Source organism: Cherax quadricarinatus, chromosome 11 (assembly GCF_038502225.1).
Source record: "Cherax quadricarinatus isolate ZL_2023a chromosome 11, ASM3850222v1, whole genome shotgun sequence".
Classification (NCBI taxonomy): Eukaryota; Metazoa; Arthropoda; class Malacostraca; order Decapoda; family Parastacidae; genus Cherax; species Cherax quadricarinatus.
Window position 1 is genome coordinate 24,154,818 of NC_091302.1, and position 23,912 is coordinate 24,178,729.

The window sequence follows — 23,912 nt, forward strand, 5'->3', positions numbered from 1 at the left end:
ATTGGAGGTGACAATCGGCCAAAAAGTGAGAGTACTCAGCTAGGCAAGTACGTGTAAGTAGACACACGTACTTGCCTGGCGCAGGACACTGAGGAGGTGAACTGTAGCTTGATGGAGCACTGTATATCCTGAGTGGTGGCGAGACTGGCTGTATGGCGTGCAGTCAACAGGCGAAGAGAATTCAGGCAGCAAGAGGCTTCCTGCCCTTCGGTCGGCAACCACCGACGCACCAATCCTGATGGTGGAGAGGAAGACGAAGGTCCAGCAAGCACTACTCAAAGCACTACTCAACACGGGGTAATTTCGAGAGAGGCGAGATCGTCGATGTGTTAGGTAAGCACACGTCACCACTCGAGCTAAGTCTCTTGATCGCTTCTCACTGTCGAAGTGTTCTGACCTGGGGTGGAAGGAACGCGAGTATTTATAGTCCGGCTGAGGTCAGGTGAAGAATGCTGCATCTGATGATGTACCGAGTGGGGTTATAGAGTCTAAAAAAACTTGGGTAGCTTGGAAAAGAGATTGGATAAGTTTGTGAGCAGACCTTCTACAGTGTTCTTATGTGGGATAGCGATGAAGAAGTTTCTTGGCAAGTGGTTCAGCTATGTTATAGAACCACTTGCCAAGAAACTTCTTCATCGCTATACCACATAAGAACACTGTAGAAGGTCTGCTCACAAACTTATCCAATCTCCTTTCCAAGCTACCCAAGTTTTTAGACTCTATAACCCCACTCGGTACATCATCAGATGCAGCATTCTTCACCTGACCTCAGCCGGACTATAAATACTCGCGTTCCTTCCACCCCAGGTAGTTCTGTTTGTGACTTGAAAAAGCCCACTATGTGGGCGAAACGTAGTCAATAAAGGATCACATTATACTGCATTTGTGTTTATATTGCCATTGTGTCGGTATTTTATACCATTTATTTCCATCGTGTCAAACACTGCAGTAGAAATTTTCTGTACTCGACTGAAGAAGCCTACTGTGTAGGCGAAACGTTTCGAAATAAAGATACCTAACTGTTGCATATGTGTCTTACCTAACAACATGATATTGTTTATTTGGATTTTAGTAAAGCCTTCGACAGAGTACCTCACAAGAGACTCTTAAGAAAAGTGGCAGCTCATGGTATAGGAGGTAAAGTTCTAGCATGGATTGAGGCATGGCTTACCAATAGAAAGCAGAGAGTTACCATTAATGAAGTGAAATCTGAATGGGGATTAGTCACTTGTGGCGTTCCACAAGGATCAGTTTTAGGCCCTCTCCTGTTCATAATTTACATTAATGACCTTGATGAAGGGATTACTAGTGACATGAGTAAGTTTGCTGATGTAAAGTAAAAGGACACAAGTGCAACTAATGTGACATTTATTGTGGCAACGTTTCGCTCTCCAGGAGCTTTATCAAGCCATTGGCTTGATAAAGCTCCTGGAGAGCGAAACGTTGCCACAATAAATGTCACATTAGTTGCACTTGTGTCCTTTTACTTTACATATTGTCGGTAATTCTACCAACTTTATTACAAGTTTACTGATGATACAAAGATAGGCCGTATAATTCACTCTGAGGAGGATATCAATGAACTCCAGGACGATTTGAACAAATTAATGTCTTGGTCTGAGAAATGACAGATGAAGTTTAATGTGGATAAGTGTAAGGTACTTGCCGTTGGTAATGAAAATAACCCTCGAAGCTATAATCTAGGTGAAGTAGAGCTTGGTCATACAGAATGTGAAAAAGACTTGGGAGTCATGGTAAGCAGAAATCTAAAGCCAAGGCAGCAGTGCCTCAGTGTGTGCAACAAGGCCAACAGATTACTTGGATTTATCTCAAGAAGTATAAGTAACAGAAGTCCAAAAGTTATTTTACAGCTCTATACATCACTATTGAGGCCTCATTTGAATTATGCTGCTCAGTTTTGGTCCCCTTACTACAGGATGGACATAGACTCATTAGAGAACATACAGAGAAGAATGACTAAAATGATTTACTGTGTAAGGAACCTCCCGTATGAAGATAGACTTAAAGCCTTAAATCTCCACTCTCTGGAGAGGCGTAGAATATAAGTGGATGACGGGCATAAACAAGGGAGACATTAATAAAGTACTGAGGGTGTCGAACCAGGTAAGAACCAGGAATAATGGATTTAAGTTGGATAAATTTAGATTTAGAAAGGACATAGGTAAGTACTGGTTTTCTAACAGAGTTGTAGATGCGTGGAACAGTCTTCCCAGTGGGGTGATAGAGGTTAGGACCTTGGGTAGCTTTAAGAAGAGACTGGACAAATATATGAGTGGGAGGGGCTGGGTTTGATTGGTGTCAAGGGGTACGGGAGTTATTTCTTGAGTAGCTTTAGGTAGATGTCGTTTTGATAAGGACCTGCCTCGTATGGGCCAGTAGGCCTTCTGCAGTGTTCCTACGTTTTTATGTTCTTATGTTCTTATGTTATCTGCCATTTTTCAGACCAAGACATTAATTTGTTCAAATCGTCCTGAAGTTCATTGATATCCTCCTCAGAGTGAATTATACGGCCTATCTTTGTATCATCAGCAAACTTACTCATGTCACTAGTAATCCCTTCATCAAGGTCATTAATATAAATTATGAACAGGAGAGGGCCTAAAACTGATCCTTGTGTAACGCCACTAGTGACTAATCGCCATTCAGATTTCACTCCATTAATGGTAACTCTCTGCTTTCTATTGGTAAGCCATGCCTCAATTCATGCTAGAACTTTACCTCCTATACCATGAGCTGTCACTTTTCTTAAGAACATAGGAATGTAGGAACACTGCAGAAGGCCTACTGGCCCATACGAGGCAGGTCCTTATCAAAACGACATCTACCTAAAGCTACTGATTGAACATTAAAATGGTATAAAATACCGACAGGTTGTTAGGTAAGACACATATGCAACAGTTAGGTATCTTTATTAATAAAGATACCTAACTGTTGCATATGTGTCTTACCTAACTACCTAAAGCTACTCAAGAAATAACTCCCGTACCCCTTGACACCAATCAAACCCAGCCCCTCCCACTCATATATTTGTCCAGTCTCTTCTTAAAGCTACCCAAGGTCCTAACCTCTATCACCCCACTGGGAAGACTGTTCCACGCATCTACAACTCTGTTAGAAAACCAGTACTTACCTATGTCCTTTCTAAATCTAAATTTATCCAACTTAAATCCATTATTCCTGGTTCTTACCTGGTTCGACACCCTCAGTACTTTATTAATGTCTCCCTTTTTTATGCCCGTCATCCACTTATACACTTCAATGATATCAATATGACAGTTTTCTGAACACAATACATGCTGCTCAAAGAACGTTTATCCCTTATAAGGAAATTAGATCAAATAGAAATAACCCAAAATGGATGAATAATAGGCTGAAATATCTACTAGGGCATAAGAAAGGAATTTATAGGCGTATCAAAAGAGGCGAGGGTCATCTTATGAATGAGTATATTGACATTAAGAGGGACATTAAAAAGGGGATAAGAAAACCTAAAAGGGACTATGAAATTAAAGTTGCTAGGGATTCTAAAACTAACCCAAAAAGTTTTTTCCAGGTCTATAGAACAAAAGTCAGAGATAACTTGATAAATGAATCTTAAACTTGATAAATGAATCTCAGCATGGATTCACGAGAGGTCGTTAACTTGATAAATGAATCTCAGCATGGATTCACGAGAGGTCGTTCCTGCCTGACAAACTTACTGACGTTCTTCAATAGAACATTTGAGGCAGTTGACAGTGATAAGGAATATGATATTGTTTATTTGTTAGGTAAGACACATATGCAACAGTTAGGTATCTTTATTATGAAACGTTTCGCCTACACAGTAGGCTTCTTCAGTCAAGTACAGAAAAGTTGATAGAAGTAGAAGATACTTGAAGACGATGTAATCAGTCCATCACCCTTAAAGTTTTGAGGTAGTCAGTCCCTCAGTCTGGAGAAGAGCATTGTTCCATAGTATGAAACATAGTATGAAACAATATGTATGAAACAATATGTTTCATACTATGGAACAATGCTCTTCTCCAGACTGAGGGACTGACCACCTCAAAACTTTAAGGGTGATGGACTGATTACATCGTCTTCAAGTATCTTCTACTTCTATCAACTTTTCTGTACTTGACTGAAGAAGCCTACTGTGTAGGCGAAACGTTTCATAATAAAGATACCTAACTGTTGCATATGTGTCTTACCTAACAACCTGTCGGTATTTTATACCATTTTAATGTTCAATTGTTTATTTGGATTTTAGTAAAGCCTTCGACAGAGTACCTCACAAGAGACTCTTAAGAAAAGTGGCAGCTCATGGTATAGGAGGTAAAGTTCTAGCATGGATTGAGGCATGGCTTACCAATAGAAAGCAGAGAGTTACCATTAATGGAGTGAAATCTGAATGGGGATTAGTCACTAGTGGCGTTCCACAAGGATCAGTTTTAGGCCCTCTCTTGTTTATAATTTACATTAATGACCTTGATGAAGGGATTACTAGTGACATGAGTAAGTTTGCTGATGATACAAAGATAGGCCGTATAATTCACTCTGAGGAGGATATCAATGAACTCCAGGACGATTTGAACAAATTAATGTCTTGGTCTGAGAAATGACAGATGAAGTTTAATGTGGATAAGTGTAAGGTACTTGCCGTTGGTAATGAAAATAACCCTCGAAGCTATAATCTAGGTGAAGTAGAGCTTGGTCATACAGAATGTGAAAAAGACTTGGGAGTCATGGTAAGCAGAAATCTAAAGCCAAGGCAGCAGTGCCTCAGTGTGTGCAACAAGGCCAACAGATTACTTGGATTTATCTCAAGAAGTATAAGTAACAGAAGTCCAAAAGTTATTTTACAGCTCTATACATCACTATTGAGGCCTCATTTGAATTATGCTGCTCAGTTTTGGTCCCCTTACTACAGGATGGACATAGACTCATTAGAGAACATACAGAGAAGAATGACTAAAATGATTTACTGTGTAAGGAACCTCCCGTATGAAGATAGACTTAAAGCCTTAAATCTCCACTCTCTGGAGAGGCGTAGAATGAGGGGAGATATCATTGAAGTGTATAAGTGGATGACGGGCATAAACAAGGGAGACATTAATAAAGTACTGAGGGTGTCGAACCAGGTAAGAACCAGGAATAATGGATTTAAGTTGGATAAATTTAGATTTAGAAAGGACATAGGTAAGTACTGGTTTTCTAACAGAGTTGTAGATGCGTGGAACAGTCTTCCCAGTGGGGTGATAGAGGTTAGGACCTTGGGTAGCTTTAAGAAGAGACTGGACAAATATATGAGTGGGAGGGGCTGGGTTTGATTGGTGTCAAGGGGTTAGGGAGTTATTTCTTGAGTAGCTTTAGGTAGATGTCGTTTTGATAAGGACCTGCCTCGTATGGGCCAGTAGGCCTTCTGCAGTGTTCCTACGTTTTTATGTTCTTATGTTCTTATGTTATCTGCCATTTTTCAGACCAAGACATTAATTTGTTCAAATCGTCCTGAAGTTCATTGATATCCTCCTCAGAGTGAATTATACGGCCTATCTTTGTATCATCAGCAAACTTACTCATGTCACTAGTAATCCCTTCATCAAGGTCATTAATATAAATTATGAACAGGAGAGGGCCTAAAACTGATCCTTGTGTAACGCCACTAGTGACTAATCGCCATTCAGATTTCACTCCATTAATGGTAACTCTCTGCTTTCTATTGGTAAGCCATGCCTCAATTCATGCTAGAACTTTACCTCCTATACCATGAGCTGTCACTTTTCTTAAGAACATAAGAACATAGGAATGTAGGAACACTGCAGAAGGCCTACTGGCCCATACGAGGCAGGTCCTTATCAAAACGACATCTACCTAAAGCTACTGATTGAACATTAAAATGGTATAAAATACCGACAGGTTGTTAGGTAAGACACATATGCAACAGTTAGGTATCTTTATTAATAAAGATACCTAACTGTTGCATATGTGTCTTACCTAACTACCTAAAGCTACTCAAGAAATAACTCCCGTACCCCTTGACACCAATCAAACCCAGCCCCTCCCACTCATATATTTGTCCAGTCTCTTCTTAAAGCTACCCAAGGTCCTAACCTCTATCACCCCACTGGGAAGACTGTTCCACGCATCTACAACTCTGTTAGAAAACCAGTACTTACCTATGTCCTTTCTAAATCTAAATTTATCCAACTTAAATCCATTATTCCTGGTTCTTACCTGGTTCGACACCCTCAGTACTTTATTAATGTCTCCCTTTTTTATGCCCGTCATCCACTTATACACTTCAATGATATCAATATGACAGTTTTCTGAACACAATACATGCTGCTCAAAGAACGTTTATCCCTTATAAGGAAATTAGATCAAATAGAAATAACCCAAAATGGATGAATAATAGGCTGAAATATCTACTAGGGCATAAGAAAGGAATTTATAGGCGTATCAAAAGAGGCGAGGGTCATCTTATGAATGAGTATATTGACATTAAGAGGGACATTAAAAAGGGGATAAGAAAACCTAAAAGGGACTATGAAATTAAAGTTGCTAGGGATTCTAAAACTAACCCAAAAAGTTTTTTCCAGGTCTATAGAACAAAAGTCAGAGATAACTTGATAAATGAATCTTAAACTTGATAAATGAATCTCAGCATGGATTCACGAGAGGTCGTTCCTGCCTGACAAACTTACTGACGTTCTTCAATAGAACATTTGAGGCAGTTGACAGTGATAAGGAATATGATATTGTTTATTTGTTAGGTAAGACACATATGCAACAGTTAGGTATCTTTATTATGAAACGTTTCGCCTACACAGTAGGCTTCTTCAGTCAAGTACAGAAAAGTTGATAGAAGTAGAAGATACTTGAAGACGATGTAATCAGTCCATCACCCTTAAAGTTTTGAGGTGGTCAGTCCCTCAGTCTGGAGAAGAGCATTGTTCCATAGTATGAAACAATATGTTTCATACTATGGAACAATGCTCTTCTCCAGACTGAGGGACTGACCACCTCAAAACTTTAAGGGTGATGGACTGATTACATCGTCTTCAAGTATCTTCTACTTCTATCAACTTTTCTGTACTTGACTGAAGAAGCCTACTGTGTAGGCGAAACGTTTCATAATAAAGATACCTAACTGTTGCATATGTGTCTTACCTAACAACCTGTCGGTATTTTATACCATTTTAATGTTCAATTGTTTATTTGGATTTTAGTAAAGCCTTCGACAGAGTACCTCACAAGAGACTCTTAAGAAAAGTGGCAGCTCATGGTATAGGAGGTAAAGTTCTAGCATGGATTGAGGCATGGCTTACCAATAGAAAGCAGAGAGTTACCATTAATGGAGTGAAATCTGAATGGGGATTAGTGACTAGTGGCGTTCCACAAGGATCAGTTTTAGGCCCTCTCTTGTTCATAATTTACATTAATGACCTTGATGAAGGGATTACTAGTGACATGAGTAAGTTTGCTGATGATACAAAGATAGGCCGTATAATTCACTCTGAGGAGGATATCAATGAACTCCAGGACGATTTGAACAAATTAATGTCTTGGTCTGAGAAATGGCAGATGAAGTTTAATGTGGATAAGTGTAAGGTACTTGCCCTTGGTAATGAAAATAACCCTCGAAGCTATAATCTAGGTGAAGTAGAGCTTGGTCATACAGAATGTGAAAAAGACTTGGGAGTCATGGTAAGCAGAAATCTAAAGCCAAGACAGCAGTGCCTCAGTGTGCGCAACAAGGCCTACAGATTACTTGGATTTATCTCAAGAAGTATAAGTAACAGAAGTCCAAAAGTTATTTTACAGCTCTATACATCACTGTACTTACCTCTGACCTGTACTTAACTCTGTGAAGAAGTGTCTTGTTTGCTCCCGTGCTGAACCAAGATGCCCTCCATCGAGCAAATTTACCAGCAACTTAAGGAAGAATTGAAGGCAGCGAAGATGGAGATACGGCGATTGACCGAGGAAAACAAGAGGATACATAGTAGTCCTCCTGTTTCGAGTCCTCAGGTCAAGAAGGGATCGTGGTCAGTGGCTGGACAGCAGGGGACGACGAAGTTGACGATCAAGAAGACGAATGGAAAGCCAGAAACGATGAAGAAGAAAGAGACTGCTGTGGAAACTCCCGTGGAAACCTCCAACGCATTCTCGGTGCTACCCGACGAATGTGAGTCTTCTACTGGGATCGTCACGACGAACGACAAGGAAGGTAAGAATATTGTTGTTGTTGGGGATAGCCAGGTTAGATACATGGATAGGGCATTCTGCTTGAAGGACAGGAGTAGGAGACAAAGGGTATGCTTTCCTGGGGCTGGGATGGAGGACATTGTTAGCCAGCTTGACAACATCATGAACGGTAATGGGATCAATCCTATTATTTGCCTCAGTGCTGGAGGCAATGATGTAGGCAAGCGTAGAAGTGAGGATTTAGTTAGAAAGTTCAGGACAGCTATAGACATGATTAGGAACAAGGGGGGGCGCCCTGTTATATGTGGCATTTTGCCAAGAAGAGGTGTTGGAAATGAATGGTTGTCCAGAGCAATTGGTATTAATTGTTGGCTGGATAAACACTGTAAGGATAATGCAGTACCATTCATTGACAACTGGGACAACTTCTATGGTCGAAATGACATGTATGCCAGGGATGGGGTTCACTTATCCAGGGCAGGTGTTGGTTTTCTTGCTAACTCAGTTGAGGAGGTTGTTAGGACTTTAAACTAGGATTAGTTAGAGGTATGGGTTTAGAAATGATTAATAATGAGTATGGATATATTGACTTATGCTCTGATATTAAGAATCTTAATAGTAACTGTCATGGAGTAACTCTGGCTATTGATAATTTCAGAAATTGTGTAAAAACAAAGATGAATAGGAAAAATGTGCAGAAGAAAAAACATATGATGGTCTTTTATGCTAACAGTCGAAGTGCAAGAAATAAAATTAATGAACTACGTTTGGTAGCATGTGCTGGGAACTTTGATATCATTGCATTAACTGAAACGTGGTATGATTTAAAGAGTCGGGATATGACTGCTGAGTGTAATATTCAGGGATTTAAGTTATTCAATGTGGATAGATGTAATGGGAAGGGGGGAGGAGTTGCATTGTATGTTCGAGAAAATATTAATTGTTGCATAAAAAAAGGTATAAAAATAGATGGAGCAGTAACAGAGTCTGTTTGGGTAGAGTTCGTGGAGGGTCAAGAAAAACTAATTCTAGGTGTAATATACCGACCTCCAGGCTTGGATCACGATAGAGGGAGACTTCTTTGGGACGAAATTGTTAGGGCTTCTGGACACAGTAACGTAGTCATAGTAGGGGACTTTAACTTTAGCCAAATTGACTGGAATTCTTTGACAGGTAATCTAGAGTCCAGTGACTTCATGGAAACAGTTCAGGACTGTTTTCTGAAACAGAGTGTAACTGAACCTACCAGGGGTAATAATTTGCTAGACCTAGTCTTGTCAAATAAGGAAACACTAGTGAATAATCTGGAGATCACTGAAGAGCTTGGCGCAAGTGATCACAAATCCATCACCTTTAGCATTAATTGGGAATGCAAGAATAATGATAATACAGTAAAAATCCCCGATTTTCGTTCTGCCGATTATAATGGACTTAGGGAACATCTGTCTAATCTTGATTGGGGTTATCTAGCTAATGATTTTATTGACGATAATCTTACTTATGATTGTTTTCTTAATAATGTACACAGTGCCCAGAGTATATACATTCCCCAGAGAGAAATTAGGTCTAATAATAACGATCCCAAATGGGTTAACAGGAGGTTAAAGCATCTATTAGGGGAGAAAAGGGGAATTTATAGGCGCATCAGAAGAGGAGAGGTTAACCTTACTGACCAATATGTTCAGCTTAAAAGAGAAGTAAAAAAGGCGATTAGAAAGGCTAAACGTGACTATGAAATTAGAGTCGCTAATGAATCAAAGACTAATCCAAAGGGGTTCTTTCAAGTGTATAGGACGAAGGTGAAGGAAAAAGTAGGACCTCTGAAATCTGGGAATGGACAGCTGACGGATAATGAACTGGAAATGTGTTCCTTATTTAATGACTATTTTTTGTCAGTTTTTACACAGGAAGATGTAAATGAGATTCCAGTAATTAACAATTATTTAGTTCCTGATGAATTTAAGTTAACTAATATTACTGTCACGAGGGACATGGTTATTAAACAGATAGACAAACTGAAACAAAATAAGTCCCCGGGACCCGATGAGTTGTTTTCAAGGGTACTTAAGGAATGCAAGATGGAGCTTAGTCAGCCATTAACGAGTGTATTCAATGCGTCCATCCTTACCAGTGTTGTGCCAGAGATGTGGAAGATGGCTAATGTGGTTCCTATATTCAAATCAGGGGATAAGTCCACTCCTTCAAATTACCGTCCAATAAGCCTGACATCTATAGTGGGCAAGTTATTAGAATCAATTATAGCTGACATTATCAGAAGTCACCTTGAAGAGCATAACTTGATAAATGAATCTCAGCATGGATTCACGAGAGGTCGTTCCTGCCTGACAAACTTACTGACGTTCTTCAATAGAACATTTGAGGCAGTTGACAGTGATAAGGAATATGATATTGTTTATTTGGATTTTAGTAAAGCCTTCGACAGAGTACCTCACAAGAGACTCTTAAGAAAAGTGGCAGCTCATGGTATAGGAGGTAAAGTTCTAGCATAGATTGACGCATGGCTTACCAATAGAAAGCAGAGAGTTAATATAAACACAAATGCAGTATAATGTGATCCTTTATTGACTACGTTTCGCCCACACAGTGGGCTTTTTCAAGTCACAAACAGAACTACCTGGGGTGAACGAACGAACGAAAGTTCAGGTAAGATCCCAAATGGGATGAGCGGGGAAGACGGGACAGACGAAGAATAGTGCTGGAGAGGAGTGTTCTTAGTCGTAGAAATAGAGCCAGGGCTTAACCCAGCAGCAAAGGCGATCGTGGGACAGATATTGAAAAGAGAAATTCCGGTTCTTCTGTTGGGACTCCGGTGGGGTGAGCTGGGAGTAAGGGACTTGCGACCTTTAGAGCTAGAGAGGAGTGCAGAACTGAGTCATGTCTTAACCCAAAAAAGCTAAGGCGAACGTGGGTCAGAGAATGGTACCTGTCTTAGAAGGTACCTGTCAGCGGATCCAAGGTTATTTGTAAGTAGGGTTAGGAGCAGGATCATGCAAGGAGTAGAAAAGGTTGTGTTGGTTTGTGGGTCTGCGAATGTCTTCGTCAAGGAGAGAGGTCCAGTAGTCATGTCGTGTCTCAAGTTTGTCTATCTGTCTGTCACTGAGCCTCTTCCAGTACAGATTCAGCGCAGGGACGTCTAACTGGGCATGGAGAGACTCGCTTGTGGCGAAGTCCTCCCATCTGACATCAAGCACCCAGCGCAGCGCCTTGTTCTGGACACGCTGCAGTTTAAGTAAGTTTGTTTTTGCTGCAAGAGAGAGGGCTAGAGGAGAGTAAGTTATCAGAGGACGTATTAGGGATTTGTAGAGGTGTAGTTTGGTGCGTTGAGAGGCATGTTTCAGCTTGTAGAGGCCCGCAAGGGCCTTACTAGCTATTGCATGCCTTGAGTGAATGTGTCCGTGTAAACGAAGAAGGTAGTCAAGATTAACGCCAAGGACAGTGACAGATTGTGTGATAGGGAAGTAAGTGCGGGTGTCAGCTGTTCTGAGTTCGACAGGTAATGGAGGATCACGTTTCCTGTAGTTAAAATACGTAATGCTGGATTTTGCTGCATTGGTTTTGATCCTCCATTTTTGTTCCCAGATGGCTATCCTGTCAACCTCATTTTGTGTTTTGTGTGTGAGTGTATCTATATTGGCATGAGTGATAAGTTGTGTAATGTCGTCTGCATAGGCTAGTGTGATGGAGTTGTGGTATATAGGTGTTGGAATGTCGTTAGTGTATAAAATGTAGAGGGTAGGGGAAAGGACAGATCCCTGGGGTACTCCAGCATTTAGTGTGAAGTAGTCAGAGTAACAGCCTTGGAATTTGATTCTCATGGTACGGCCGTCTAGGAAGTTGCAGAGGAGTTTACGAGTATTGAGAGGCAGGTTGAAGTTAGTGCAGAGTTTGTACTTGAGCCCCTCGTGCCACACAGTGTCAAAAGCTTTTTCAACGTCTTTTGCAACCAGGGCTGTCCTGTTTCTTTGTTTTGTGTTTATGTGGATGTAGTTGAGAATGATGTTAATGGCATCCTGTGTGGATCTGTGTGTTCTGAAGCCAAACTGGCCATCTGAAAGTAGAGAATTATGTTCCAGGTATCTGCGAAGGCGATGATTAATGAGTTTTTCAAAGAGTTTTCCTAAAGTTTCGAGGAGGCTGATAGGGCGATAGTTTCTAGGGTCAGAGTGGTCTTTATTGGGTTTAGGAAGGAGGATAGCAGTAGCAGCTTTGAAGAGGGAAGGGAAGTATCCAGAGGCAAGGGAGGCATTGAGGAGGTTTGTGTAGGCAGTAATGATAGAGTCAGGAAGGTGTTTCAGGATAATATGGTTTAGGCCAGAGGCACCAGGAGCCTTTGGAGGAAGGTGTCTGAGGAGAGTTTTAATGTCTGTGTTGGTGAAAGGAGTGTCGAGTTCTTGGGAGGAGGTAAGAGTGTCTAGATGTATGTGGCTGTCTGGTGTTGTTTCTTGTGTGTGTGCAGTGTTCCAGTGTTCTATGTTCTGAATGTGTTGAATAACGTTAGGGTGAGGTGGGTGAGCGTGGAAGATGTTCTCCCAGATGTGTTTGAAGATGTTGGTAGCAGCCTGTGGGTCTGAGATGTGTGTGTTGTTGTGGGTGATGTGTTTGAATTTGTTGGTGGGAGTAGTGCCTCTGATTTTTTTGATAAAGTTCCAGAAGGCTTTAGTGTTTTTAACACGCTGCCTGTCCGCTTGTTGTATTAGTCGTGACCAGTGATTGTTGTGGTCTTGGTCTAGGCTGTGTAAAATGTTGTTTCTAAGGTAAGTGAGATCTAATCGGACTTGATTAAATCTATGTGTGTTGTAGAGGAAGCGGTTGTGGTAGCAGATAATTAGTCTTCTTGTTCTGAGTGACGGTTTGAAGGAATAACGAGTGGTGTGAGTTTTCTTTGGTATTGCGATGTTGGCTGCTTGTGTAATGGTGTCCTGGATGAGATCAAGTTGAGTATCGATGTCAGAGATAGGTTTGTTGTTGTAGTCATAGGTGAGGTTAATATTGTCTATGTGTTGTTTGAAAGCATCCCAGTCAGCGTTCTTGTAGGAGAATGAAGGTGTGGTTGGAATGAGGATAGGGTTGGAGGAGATGTGTAAGATGACTGGGATGTGATCAGAGCCTGTAATAGGGCCAGGTGAGATGTAATGTTGAAATAGAGAGCTGGCTCGGTTTGCCAGAATGATGTCTGGTTTGCCTTGGCCCGTGTGGTTGAAGAAGGTATTGAAGTCTGGGCCAAGATGAATTAGGTGTTTATGGTTTGTGAAGTTGAGTAATTGGTGACCAAGTTGGTTGTTACTGGTGTGATGAAAGGCAGTGTGTTTGGCATTCATGTCAGCTAGTAGGTAAGTTGGTGTGTTGGTGTAGTTGAAGACTAAGGAGAGGTCGTGTATGTTGAGAGTAGTGTTTGGGCGAGCATAGGTGGTGAAAAAGATAAAGGGGCCAAGGTGGGTGTGTATTCTGACCGCAAGACAGTGTTGGTGAATAAAAGGGATTGGGAGAAATTCATGTTTTATGTTGGAATTGACAAGGATGGCAACCCCATCGTGGGGATCATAGGGGGACTGTAGTGCAGTATAACCATAATGGCGGATACATTGAGGGGCTTTGAGGCAGGTACTGTTTAGCAAAACAATATCTGGCCTCTCTGCTTCAAGGAGCTCGGCCAGTAGGTGTCTAATTGTAAAGTAAGAACGTACGTTGAACTGAATCGCCTTAAACGTGATTTAATGGTTTCGTCTTAGCAAAGTTAATGTCGGGGGAGGAGTTTGGATTAAAGCCCGTGATAGTGGTGCCATCAGTGGATGTGTGTTTGTAGGTGCTACGGACCCGTTTCCTGGAGGGGGAGGAAGAGATGGATCTGTTTTTATGTTCTTTGGTCTGTCCGTTAGAAGTTGGGGTAGGTTTAGGTTTGAGTGGATTTTGTCTGGAGGAGGTGGAGTTGGACCTGGATGAGGTTTTGGTTGTGGTGGAGTGGGCGAAGGTGGATGCAGAGGAAGTGGAAGTTTTGGTAAGCTGTGAGGAAGTGGAAGCTTTGGAAGGGGATGAAGTGGGTAAGGAAGTGGGGGGAGGGGTGGTCGTAGCAGTAGCAGTAGGGGTGTTGGTGGGAGGTGTAGAAGTAGTGAAGAGAGGTAGTGGAGGAGGAGAGCTGGTGGGAGTAGGAAGTGGGGGGGTGGGAGAGAGGAAGGAGGGAGAGGTTGTAGGAGGCTTGGAAGAGAAGCAGGAAGGAGGGATAATTAAAGAGGGAAGATTGTTAGCAGACAAGATTAGGTTAAGGACATGTGAGTAGTCTGATTGGTAAGCTTGTGAGATTACCATCGCAGAGTGGGCAGCAGTGGCAAGTTGACAGTTAGTTTTGTAGTCTAGTGTGGGTGTAGAAGGAGAAGTGCTTGTAGTCTGTGTGTTGGTGTTTGATGTGTGTAGAGTAGAAGAGGTAGACCAAGTGCGTGGGGAGGCCCAGGCATTGGGGGTAGGGGAGGGAGGTGTGGAAGGGGAGGGAGGTAAGGAAGGGGAGGGAGGAGCAGGGAAGGGGTTGGGTAGGGAGGGAGGTTGGTTTGCTCTGAGGGAGGAGAGAATGTGCTTTCTAGAAGGGCAGGAATTTGCAACTGCAGTGTGTGACCCGCCGCAGTTAGAACATTTAAGGGGGAGGTTGCAAGTATTCCAGAAGTGGCCAGTTGCTGAACATCTGGAGCAGACTTGTGTAGATGTGCATGTGTTTTTGTCGTGGCCGAATTTGTAGCATTTAAGACATTGTGTGATTGGGTGGAAGTTCGGAGTGAAGAGAGCGTTTGGAGGAATGCGGATGGTCTTGGCAAAGATTCCTTGACTGAAGAGTGTAGAGGCGTCAGCAGGAGTAGAACAGCGTATTTTGAGAATGGTAGAGTTTTCTGGTCTGTAAATATCGTCAACAGAGACTTTGTTCTTAGTACTGATATCTTTTATTAAGTCTTCTTTGTCTGTGTCATAGGCTGTCAGGAGAGAGTAGTCTACGTGTTTAGCAATGACTGTGCTTTTGGCACGGTGCTCAGGAGTCCAAATAATGGTGAAGCCTGCGTTGAGAAGTTTTTGTCTGGTATCGCTTGAGGTGTACGCTTCGTAGGAATGTTTGTCAAGAAGGAGTTTGAAGCCTGAGTTGGTTTTGAAGACTTTAAGTTGAGGTGCACCAGTGATCTGATATAATAAATTTTCCGGACAGATAGTGGCATCAGGATTAGAAAATTTGAGGTTTAGCGAGAAGGAATTGGATTTAGTAGAAGCAGAGGCAGGTGTGGGAGGTTGGGGGAGAGTGGAAGGGGGGTGGGAGGTGGAAGGCAACGAAGGCATCGTCTAATTACGAAAAGATGTAATTAGAGGTGACAATCGGCCAAAAAGTGAGAGTACTCAGCTAGGCAAGTACGTGTAAGTAGACACACGTACTTGCCTGGCGCAGGACACTGAGGAGGTGAACTGTAGCTTGATGGAGCACTGTATATCCTGAGTGGTGGCGAGACTGGCTGTATGGCGTGCAGTCAACAGGCGAAGAGAATTCAGGCAGCAAGAGGCTTCCTGCCCTTCGGTCGGCAACCACCGACGCACCAATCCTGATGGTGGAGAGGAAGACGAAGGTCCAGCAAGCACTACTCAACACGGGGTAATTTCGAGAGAGGCGAGATCGTCGATGTGTTAGGTAAGCACACGTCACCACTCGAGCTAAGTCGCTTGATCGCTTCTCACTGTCGAAGTGTTCTCGTGGAACACGAGGAACACGTGGAAGGAACGCGAGTATTTATAGTCCGGCTGAGGTCAGGTGAAGAATGCTGCATCTGATGATGTACCGAGTTGGGTTGTAGAGTCTAAAAACTTGGGTAGCTTGGAAAGGAGACTGGACAAGTTTGTGAGCAGACCTTCTACAGTGTTCTTATGTGGGATAGCGATGAAGAAGTTTCTTGGCAAGTGGTTCAGCTATGTTATAGAAGCCACTATTCTGGTTGAAGTTGTCGGATATAGAAATAAGTGATGATTCCAGGATTCTTCGGTATTGGGTGTTGTCTTCTGTGGCGATTTACTGTGTAAGGAACCTCCCGTATGAAGATAGACTTAAAGCCTTAAATCTCCACTCTCTGGAGAGGCATAGAATGAGGGGAGATATCATTAAAGTGTATAAGTGGATGACGGGCATAAACAAGGGAGACATTAATAAAGTACTGAGGGTGTCGAACCAGGTAAGAACCAGTAATAATGGATTTAAGTTGGATAAATTTAGATTTAGAAAGGACATAGGTAAGTACTGGTTTTCTAACAGAGTTGTAGATGCGTGGAACAGTCTTCCCAGTGGGGTGATAGAGGCTAGGACCTTGGGTAGCTTTAAGAAGAGACTGGACAAATATATGAGCGGGAGGGGCTGGGTTTGATTGGTGTTGGGGGGTGCGGAAGTTGTTTCTTGAGTAGCTTTAGGTAGATGTCGTTTTGATAAGGACCTGCCTCGTATGGGCCAGTAGGCCTTCTGCAGTGTTCCTACATTCTTATGTTCTTATGTTCTTATAAGATAGGTCCCCTTAAAAATAACTATGGGCATCTTACTGACAAAGAGAATGAAATGTGCTCGATTTTAAATAATTATTTTCTCTCGGTTTTTACACAGGAAGACACTAATAATATTCCGGTAATTAATTTTTATAGTGGATCAGAAGAAGATAAATTACGTAACATCACAGTCACTAGTGAAATGGTTGTGAAGCAGATAGACCGACTGAAGCAAAATAAGTCACCGGGTCCTGATGAGGTTTTTTCAAGGGTTCTAAAGGAATGCAAAATGGAAGTCTGTGAACCATTAACTAATATTTTTAGTTTATCTCTTCAAACAGGTGCAGTGTCTGATATGTGGAAGATGGCTAATGTAATTCCTTGTGTACGAATGGTATATAATACCGACAAGATGAGAGTAAGACACATGTGCAACATCTGGGTATCTTTATTGTAGGTGCGAACAGCACCATAGGTGCTGTTCGCACCTACTCCTAGGTTGAGGGACTGATTACCTCATCTTCTGTACATAGTTCTACTGTCTTCAAGTTATGTCCTAGAATTTGTATTGATAAAGCCACTGGATGGCGAAACGTCTACAATAAAGATACCCAGATGTTGCACATGTGTCTTACTCTCACAATGTAATTCCTATTTTTAAAACAGGGGACAAGTCGTTACTGTCAAATTACCGCCCAATAAGCCTGACCTCAATTGTAGGCAAATTACTAGAGTCAATTATAGCTGAGATTATAAGAAGCCATCTCGATAAGCATAGCTTGATTAATGATACTCAGCATGGATTCACAAGAGGCCGGTCTTGTCTAACTAATTTATTAACTTTCTTCAGTAAAGCTTTTGAGGCTGTTGACCACGATAAAGAATTTGATATTATTTACTTAGATTTTAGTAAGGCATTTGATATAGAGTTCCGCACCAAAGACTGTTGAAGAAAGTAGCAGCTCATGGCATTGGGGGAAGGGTGCTCTCGTGGATCGAATCATGGCTCACAGACAGGAAGCAAAGAGTGTCCATAAATGGGGTTAAATCCGAGTGGGGATTAGTAACAAGTGGCGTTCCACAGGGATCAGTCTTGGGCCCGTTGTTGTTTATAATGTATATCAATGATCTTGATGAAGGAATTACTAGTGATATGAGCAAATTCGCCGATGACACGAAGATAGGTAGGATAATTGATTCAAACGTAGATGTTAGGGAACTTCAGGAGGATTTAGACAAACTCTACTCTTGGTCAGAAAAGTGGCAGATGCAGTTCAATGTAGATAAATGCAAGGTTCTGAAGCTCGGGAGTGTCCATAACCCTAGCACTTATAAGTTAAATAATGTAGAACTTAACCATACAGATTGCGAAAAGGACTTGGGGGTTATGGTAAGCAGCAACCTTAAACCAAGACAGCAATGCCTAAGCGTACGTAATAAGGCAAATAGTTTACTGGGATTTATATCAAGAAGTGTAAGCAACAGAAGTCCAGAGGTCATACTGCAGCTTTATACATCATTAGTAAGGCCTCACCTAGATTATGCAGCTCAGTTCTGGTCTCCATATTACAGAATGGACATAAATTCGTTAGAAAACATTCAGCGTAGGATGACTAAATTAATACATAGCATTAGAAATCTTCCTTATGAAGAAAGATTGAAGACTCTTAAGTTACATTCACTTGTTAGACGAAGAATGAGGGGAGACCTGATAAAGATTCCCATATGCTGCATAAGTGTCTCAATCTTCATCGAGTACAGAAAAGTTGATAGAAGCAGAAGATACTTGAAGACGATGTAATCAGTCCATCACCCTTAAAGTTTTGAGGTGGTCAGTCCCTCAGTCTGGAGAAGAGCATTGTTCCGAAGTCTGAAACAATATTGTTATTCATATTGTTTCAGACTTCGGAACAATGCTCTTCTCCAGACTGAGGGACTGACCACCTCAAAACTTTAAGGGTGATGGACTGATTACGTCGTCTTCAAGTCTCTTCTGCTTCTATCAACTTTTCTGTACTCGACTGAAGAAGCCTACTGTGTAGGCGAAACGTTTCAAAATAAAGATACCTAACTGTTGCATATGTGTCTTACCTAACAACCTGTCGGTATTTTATACCATTTTAATGTTCATTATTCCTGGTTCTTACCTGGTTCGACACCCTCAGTACTTTATTAAGAAGGAGGATATTTCATATAGACTTGCTGTTGACTTCAGAGGCCTTAATGCTATAACTCGGTGGGATGCTGAGCCTATGCCCTTAATAGATAGCGATCTACACAAATTTTATGACTCTTCCTTCTTTTCAGAGATTGATATTGCACAGGCATATCATCAAGTAATGTTAGATCCTTCTTCTAAGCAGTACACCGCTTTTCCTACACACCAAGGACTGATGCAATATAGAACTATGCCCTTCGGTTTGGTAACTGCCTGTGCTACCTATGTGAGACTGATGAGAAAGGTCTTGGGTAATATGCCAAATGTTTCAGTTTATTTTGATAACATTTATGTAATGACATCCACGTGGGGCGAACATATCCAAACATTAACATCAGTTTTGTGTAGGTTATGCTCACATGGCCTCACTGACAAGCCGAAGAAATGCTTTCTTGGGTATAACAAGATTAGATATCTTGGACTGATACTTTCTAATAACTTTCTGCAGCCTCTCCCCAGTAAGATCAAAGCTTTATCAGAATTTAAATTCCCCAAAACCAAGAAGCTCATGCGTAGCTTTCTTGGTTCTGTAATTTTTTATGCACAGTTTATCCCGAACCTTACTGATCTTACAGGCATCTTATCCGACTTCCTTAAAAAGTCTGCGAAGGAACCTCTTGAACTTTCCGACGTAGCTCGGGAAAAGTTTAATGAGATTAAAAGTATCTTTTCGAAAGACCCTATACTTAAGATTCCAGATATTAATAAAACATTTTGTTTGAGAACTGATGCCTCCAATACTGGCTTAGGTGCAGTGTTACTACAATACCATGATGGTACTCCCTTCCCTGTATGCTTCCTAAGCCGGAAATTCCTTCCCACAAAAACGAGATACTCCACAATAGAAAAGGAATGTTTAGCCCTTGTGTGGGGTATCTCCAAACTTAAATTTTATTTGCTGGGAAAAGAATTCATTTTAGAAACGGACCACAAACCTTTGATATAGATAGAAACTTTTAAGGGAACCAACAATCGCATCTTGAGGTGGACATTGGCACTCCAGGCTTTTAAGTTCCATATTGTGTATATCAATGGCTCTTCCAGTTATTTCTCTGACTGGTTAAGTCGTGACAGTCAGTAGAAGATTTGTTGCCTTATGCGACTTCCACATGTTTGAACTTTTTCCTCGCCTATTCTTCTTATACTCCTTGACTATAAGTCTTGGTATGGGGGAGTGTGAGGGAAAAGTTCAATAGATAGGAGTAGTGATATAGTAACAATAGTTTCATTGCCGGCTACTTGTTAAGGTAGGGTAAGTCCAGCTCCTGCTATCTCCCCCCCTTTTTCCCCCTCCTCGAAAGTGATAGTTTGATTGCTGGCTACTTGTTAAGGTAGGGTCAGTCTAGCTCCCGCTATCCCTTCCCCTCCTTCCCCCCCCCCCCGAAAGGTGATGTGTGGGGCTCCGGTCCAAACAGTAATCACTAGACTCACAGCACCCAGCAGTACTGTAAGTACATACCTGCCTTGTATTCTAGTGGATTTATTGGTTGAAAGCTTCACTTTTGACCAATAATAAACTTAGTCCTATCAATCTTGCTCTAGGTTGACTGTTGTAATGATCACCACGTTTTTTAGGTATTGTACTTATCATGGAGAGTGATTTCTTAAGCAGTGGGTAACCTGTCTATCCTTCCAGCTTGGATGACAGAGAGGGTCACCTGCCAATCAACGAGTAGAAGTGAAGGAGACGGACTAACGTTCAGAGATGTCCCAAATTTTGATCCACTTACCTGTTTGTGTATGCAAGTAGCAGGATCTAACCCCTCATCATTGCAGTGGAGAAAACCTGCTTTCCTGTCATCTGGAAGGATTATGGACGGCTAGAAAATCTGTGAAGAACGAGCCGGTGGGTTGTCATCAACACCTGCGACCTTTCCCCTATCATCAGCAACGGCTACGATTTCAACAACACGCAGTGTCACCAACACCAGACACCTATGTTTTATATACATTTATATTAGCTTTGAATTCGGTTATCATTTATATTTTTCATTTTTCATTTTCTTTAATGTAGGATTAATATTTCATATTTAAGTGTTTTATATTTTATATTTTCTAAATAATAAATTGTTTATGTTTGTCAGTTTTTGTTCTTTTTCTATTCATTAATTTTCCTGAGGAGGAGCCAGCCTTGGTAATACTGTCTGAAGTTGTTACAGTGCTGAGTAAGCCTTCACAAAATGTCACTGTTAATATATGAAAGCTTACACTTTATATAACTTCCTTTAATATAACAGTTATATCTATAAGAGACAAACATAAACACAATCTCATCTCATAATTTCTGTCTATAAACATTATAAACACTAAGTGTATATACACTCAGACAAACTGAACATCATCTGGCTTGAGCTGTCATCAACGTTTCTTGAGCTTGAGAGTCACTGGATGGCGGGTGCCACCCCACATTTTCTGTTGGGTGATGAGTAGGTGCTTGGGTGAATCAGCCTCTAGGGGACTCTAGGTGAGTGCCTCCCGTTTTCTATTGGCTGCCCATTCTTTGTGATTAAACCTGGAGGAACTCATTTATAATGATTAATATTGTAAAAACACTATTTTTACAGTGTCCCGGCGTCAATATGAGCCCTAGTAGGGTCAAAAACAATGTGAAGACAAGACAGCCTCCTAGAACGCCACTGCCCCTAGCCCATAAAGGAAAAGCTGCCCTAGTACATTTCCCTTCCTTTCCAAACTCCCACCAGGAAGCAAAACAGAATGCTTGATTCTTTCTGTTTTAAGCATAGACAACAATGTACATCTTTGACATGGTAATAAAGTGGGAGCAGGATTTCTTTAATTGTCCTGCTAAGGTAAGATATTGAATGTATCTTATTTAAACTACACACTTGCAACAGTGGTCTCTTGCAAAGAGCTGCATGACCATGTAACTGGTACATGCTGGTTAAACATCTGCTGGTAATTACTTGATGTAGCAGTAAACAAGATGCTTGCTCCTTCTGAGAGGGCTGGGCCCCTCAGGGCTGAAAGGGGCTGAAGGGGGCTGATGCTCCCCTCCTGGAGAAAATTTCTCCACAATTACATCTCATTCTATGCCTATATATACCCTCTGTGTCAATGTATTGTTTGTGAAGGCTTAACAAAACTCCTGAGGAGCGAAACGTTGCCACAATAAAATGTCACATTAGTTGCACTTGTGTCTTTTTACTTTACATAAATTATGTAGCTTAAAAGACCTGGTCAGCATTCCTAAATAAAACAGTGGTAAGTATTTTAAAGAATTTATATGGAATACAATGGTAATCAAATTGAAAATCAGATGTAGAGGTTGAAATGAATGATTTTATCATCATTCTCATTGTTAAGAAAAAACTAAAAATTGGTAATAATTTTATTAAAAAAGGAATTTCTTCTGTTCATACACTTAGTGTCTTCATTACACAAAAGTAATCTCGAGTCAAAGATGGTAAGAAAAACAATGGTAGAAATTACTCAGAGAAAAACAGTAAAAATTGCATTGTAATTTATTTCCACAGACCTCATCAACCTCCTCCAGTCAGATTTCTTTGTTTTACATATTTATATTTCACAATTAACTATATTCTTCCCAAGAATCTCCATTCTACACAAGGAATACTTAAAAACATTCAAAAAAGGAATAAAATAAAAACTTAATTCAGTAAATATCCTTTAAATTTTCAAAATAAATCTTTATAAAAGATCTGTAAGTTTACAAGAACATTTTCAACTCGTCTGGTAACAGCTTCATCTGAAGACTTTCTTTCAGTCTGTTTGCTGAACATTCTTCATGACACTCCACCTGGATACACATTTATCTTTCTGCCTAAGATACAAACATCAGTTCGATTCTCCTTAAAGAAGGATACATTATATTGTGATAATTTTTTACAGAATCTCCAAAACTCTGATTTAGGAGACATTTCAAGATTCAGTGAGATTTCATTTTCTCAAAAGTACTGATTCACACATAACTCTGAATATTAGTCAAATTATTTACTTGTACATAAACTTCAAAACTGCTAATGTTTGTGAAAAGTTGTCTCCAAACTAATTCCATATCAATTTGTTGTACAGTATATGTAAAGTGCACACATTATATTGATGATTAAATAACTGATTGGCAAAGTTCTCAGATATATATATTTATTTTCAGCACATAATACGCTATGTCAGCACATCGTTCCTTAAACACTTCTTCAATATGACCCAACATATTTTCATTTTTGAGCCTTGTTTTTACTTTTTGATAATTCTACTCAGTCAGGATATGCTTCATGCTGCCATCTCAGATCTTTAACTACTTCGCATATACCAACAAAATCAACAAATCTCACCATATATCGCACTAGCACTTCTCTCTGAGAGATGTTCAAACTATATTAAATCTTCTGTTCATACAAAGGACTTTCTCAACACAAGGAGTTACTAACTACTAATTAAATTAATTCAAATACAAAGTTCAATATACTCACCTAAACTAAAATCATTCCCTGTACCCAGGTTGTGCGTCGCCAATTGTGTGGGGTTCATCTGTTTCTTTCTGCTGTTTTACTCTGCTGGTTTAGTAGCATATGCCACCTACATGGAGTGTGACCCGCTTACCTCTGGAAGAATCACCTTACCAGACCAGATCCTGCCGTTGTTAGTGATGGACAAGATGAATCACCTCACTGGGCTGTGTGGACTCTTCATGGCTGCTGTCTATGGTGGTGTACTTAGGTATGCTCTCATTATGTGGTGTTCTTAGGTATGCTCTCATTATGTGGTGTTCTTATATATTTGTTCTTACCTTTTTGTGGTTGCAGGGGTCGAGTCATAGCACCTGGCTCCGCCTATTCACTGATTGCTACTAGGACCACTGTCTCCCTGCTCCATGTGCTTTATCGTACCTATTCTTAAAGCTATGTATGGATCCTGCCTCCATTACATCATTCTCCACTTCCTGATAACTCTATGACTGAAGAAGTACTTGATAACATCTCTGTGACTCATCTGA

General features: G+C 40.9%; 1 protein-coding gene across 1 annotated transcript in view; it reads left to right on the plus strand.

The window, feature by feature from the left end:
• Positions 1 to 23,912, plus strand: part of LOC128687528 (sodium-coupled monocarboxylate transporter 1-like) — a 230,617-nt gene that overhangs the window by 89,521 nt on the left and 117,184 nt on the right. The window contains exon 4 of the mRNA XM_070083859.1: positions 23,417 to 23,635. Coding sequence (XP_069939960.1) covers positions 23,417 to 23,635 — 219 coding nt within the window. The remainder of the gene's footprint in view (positions 1 to 23,416; positions 23,636 to 23,912) is intronic.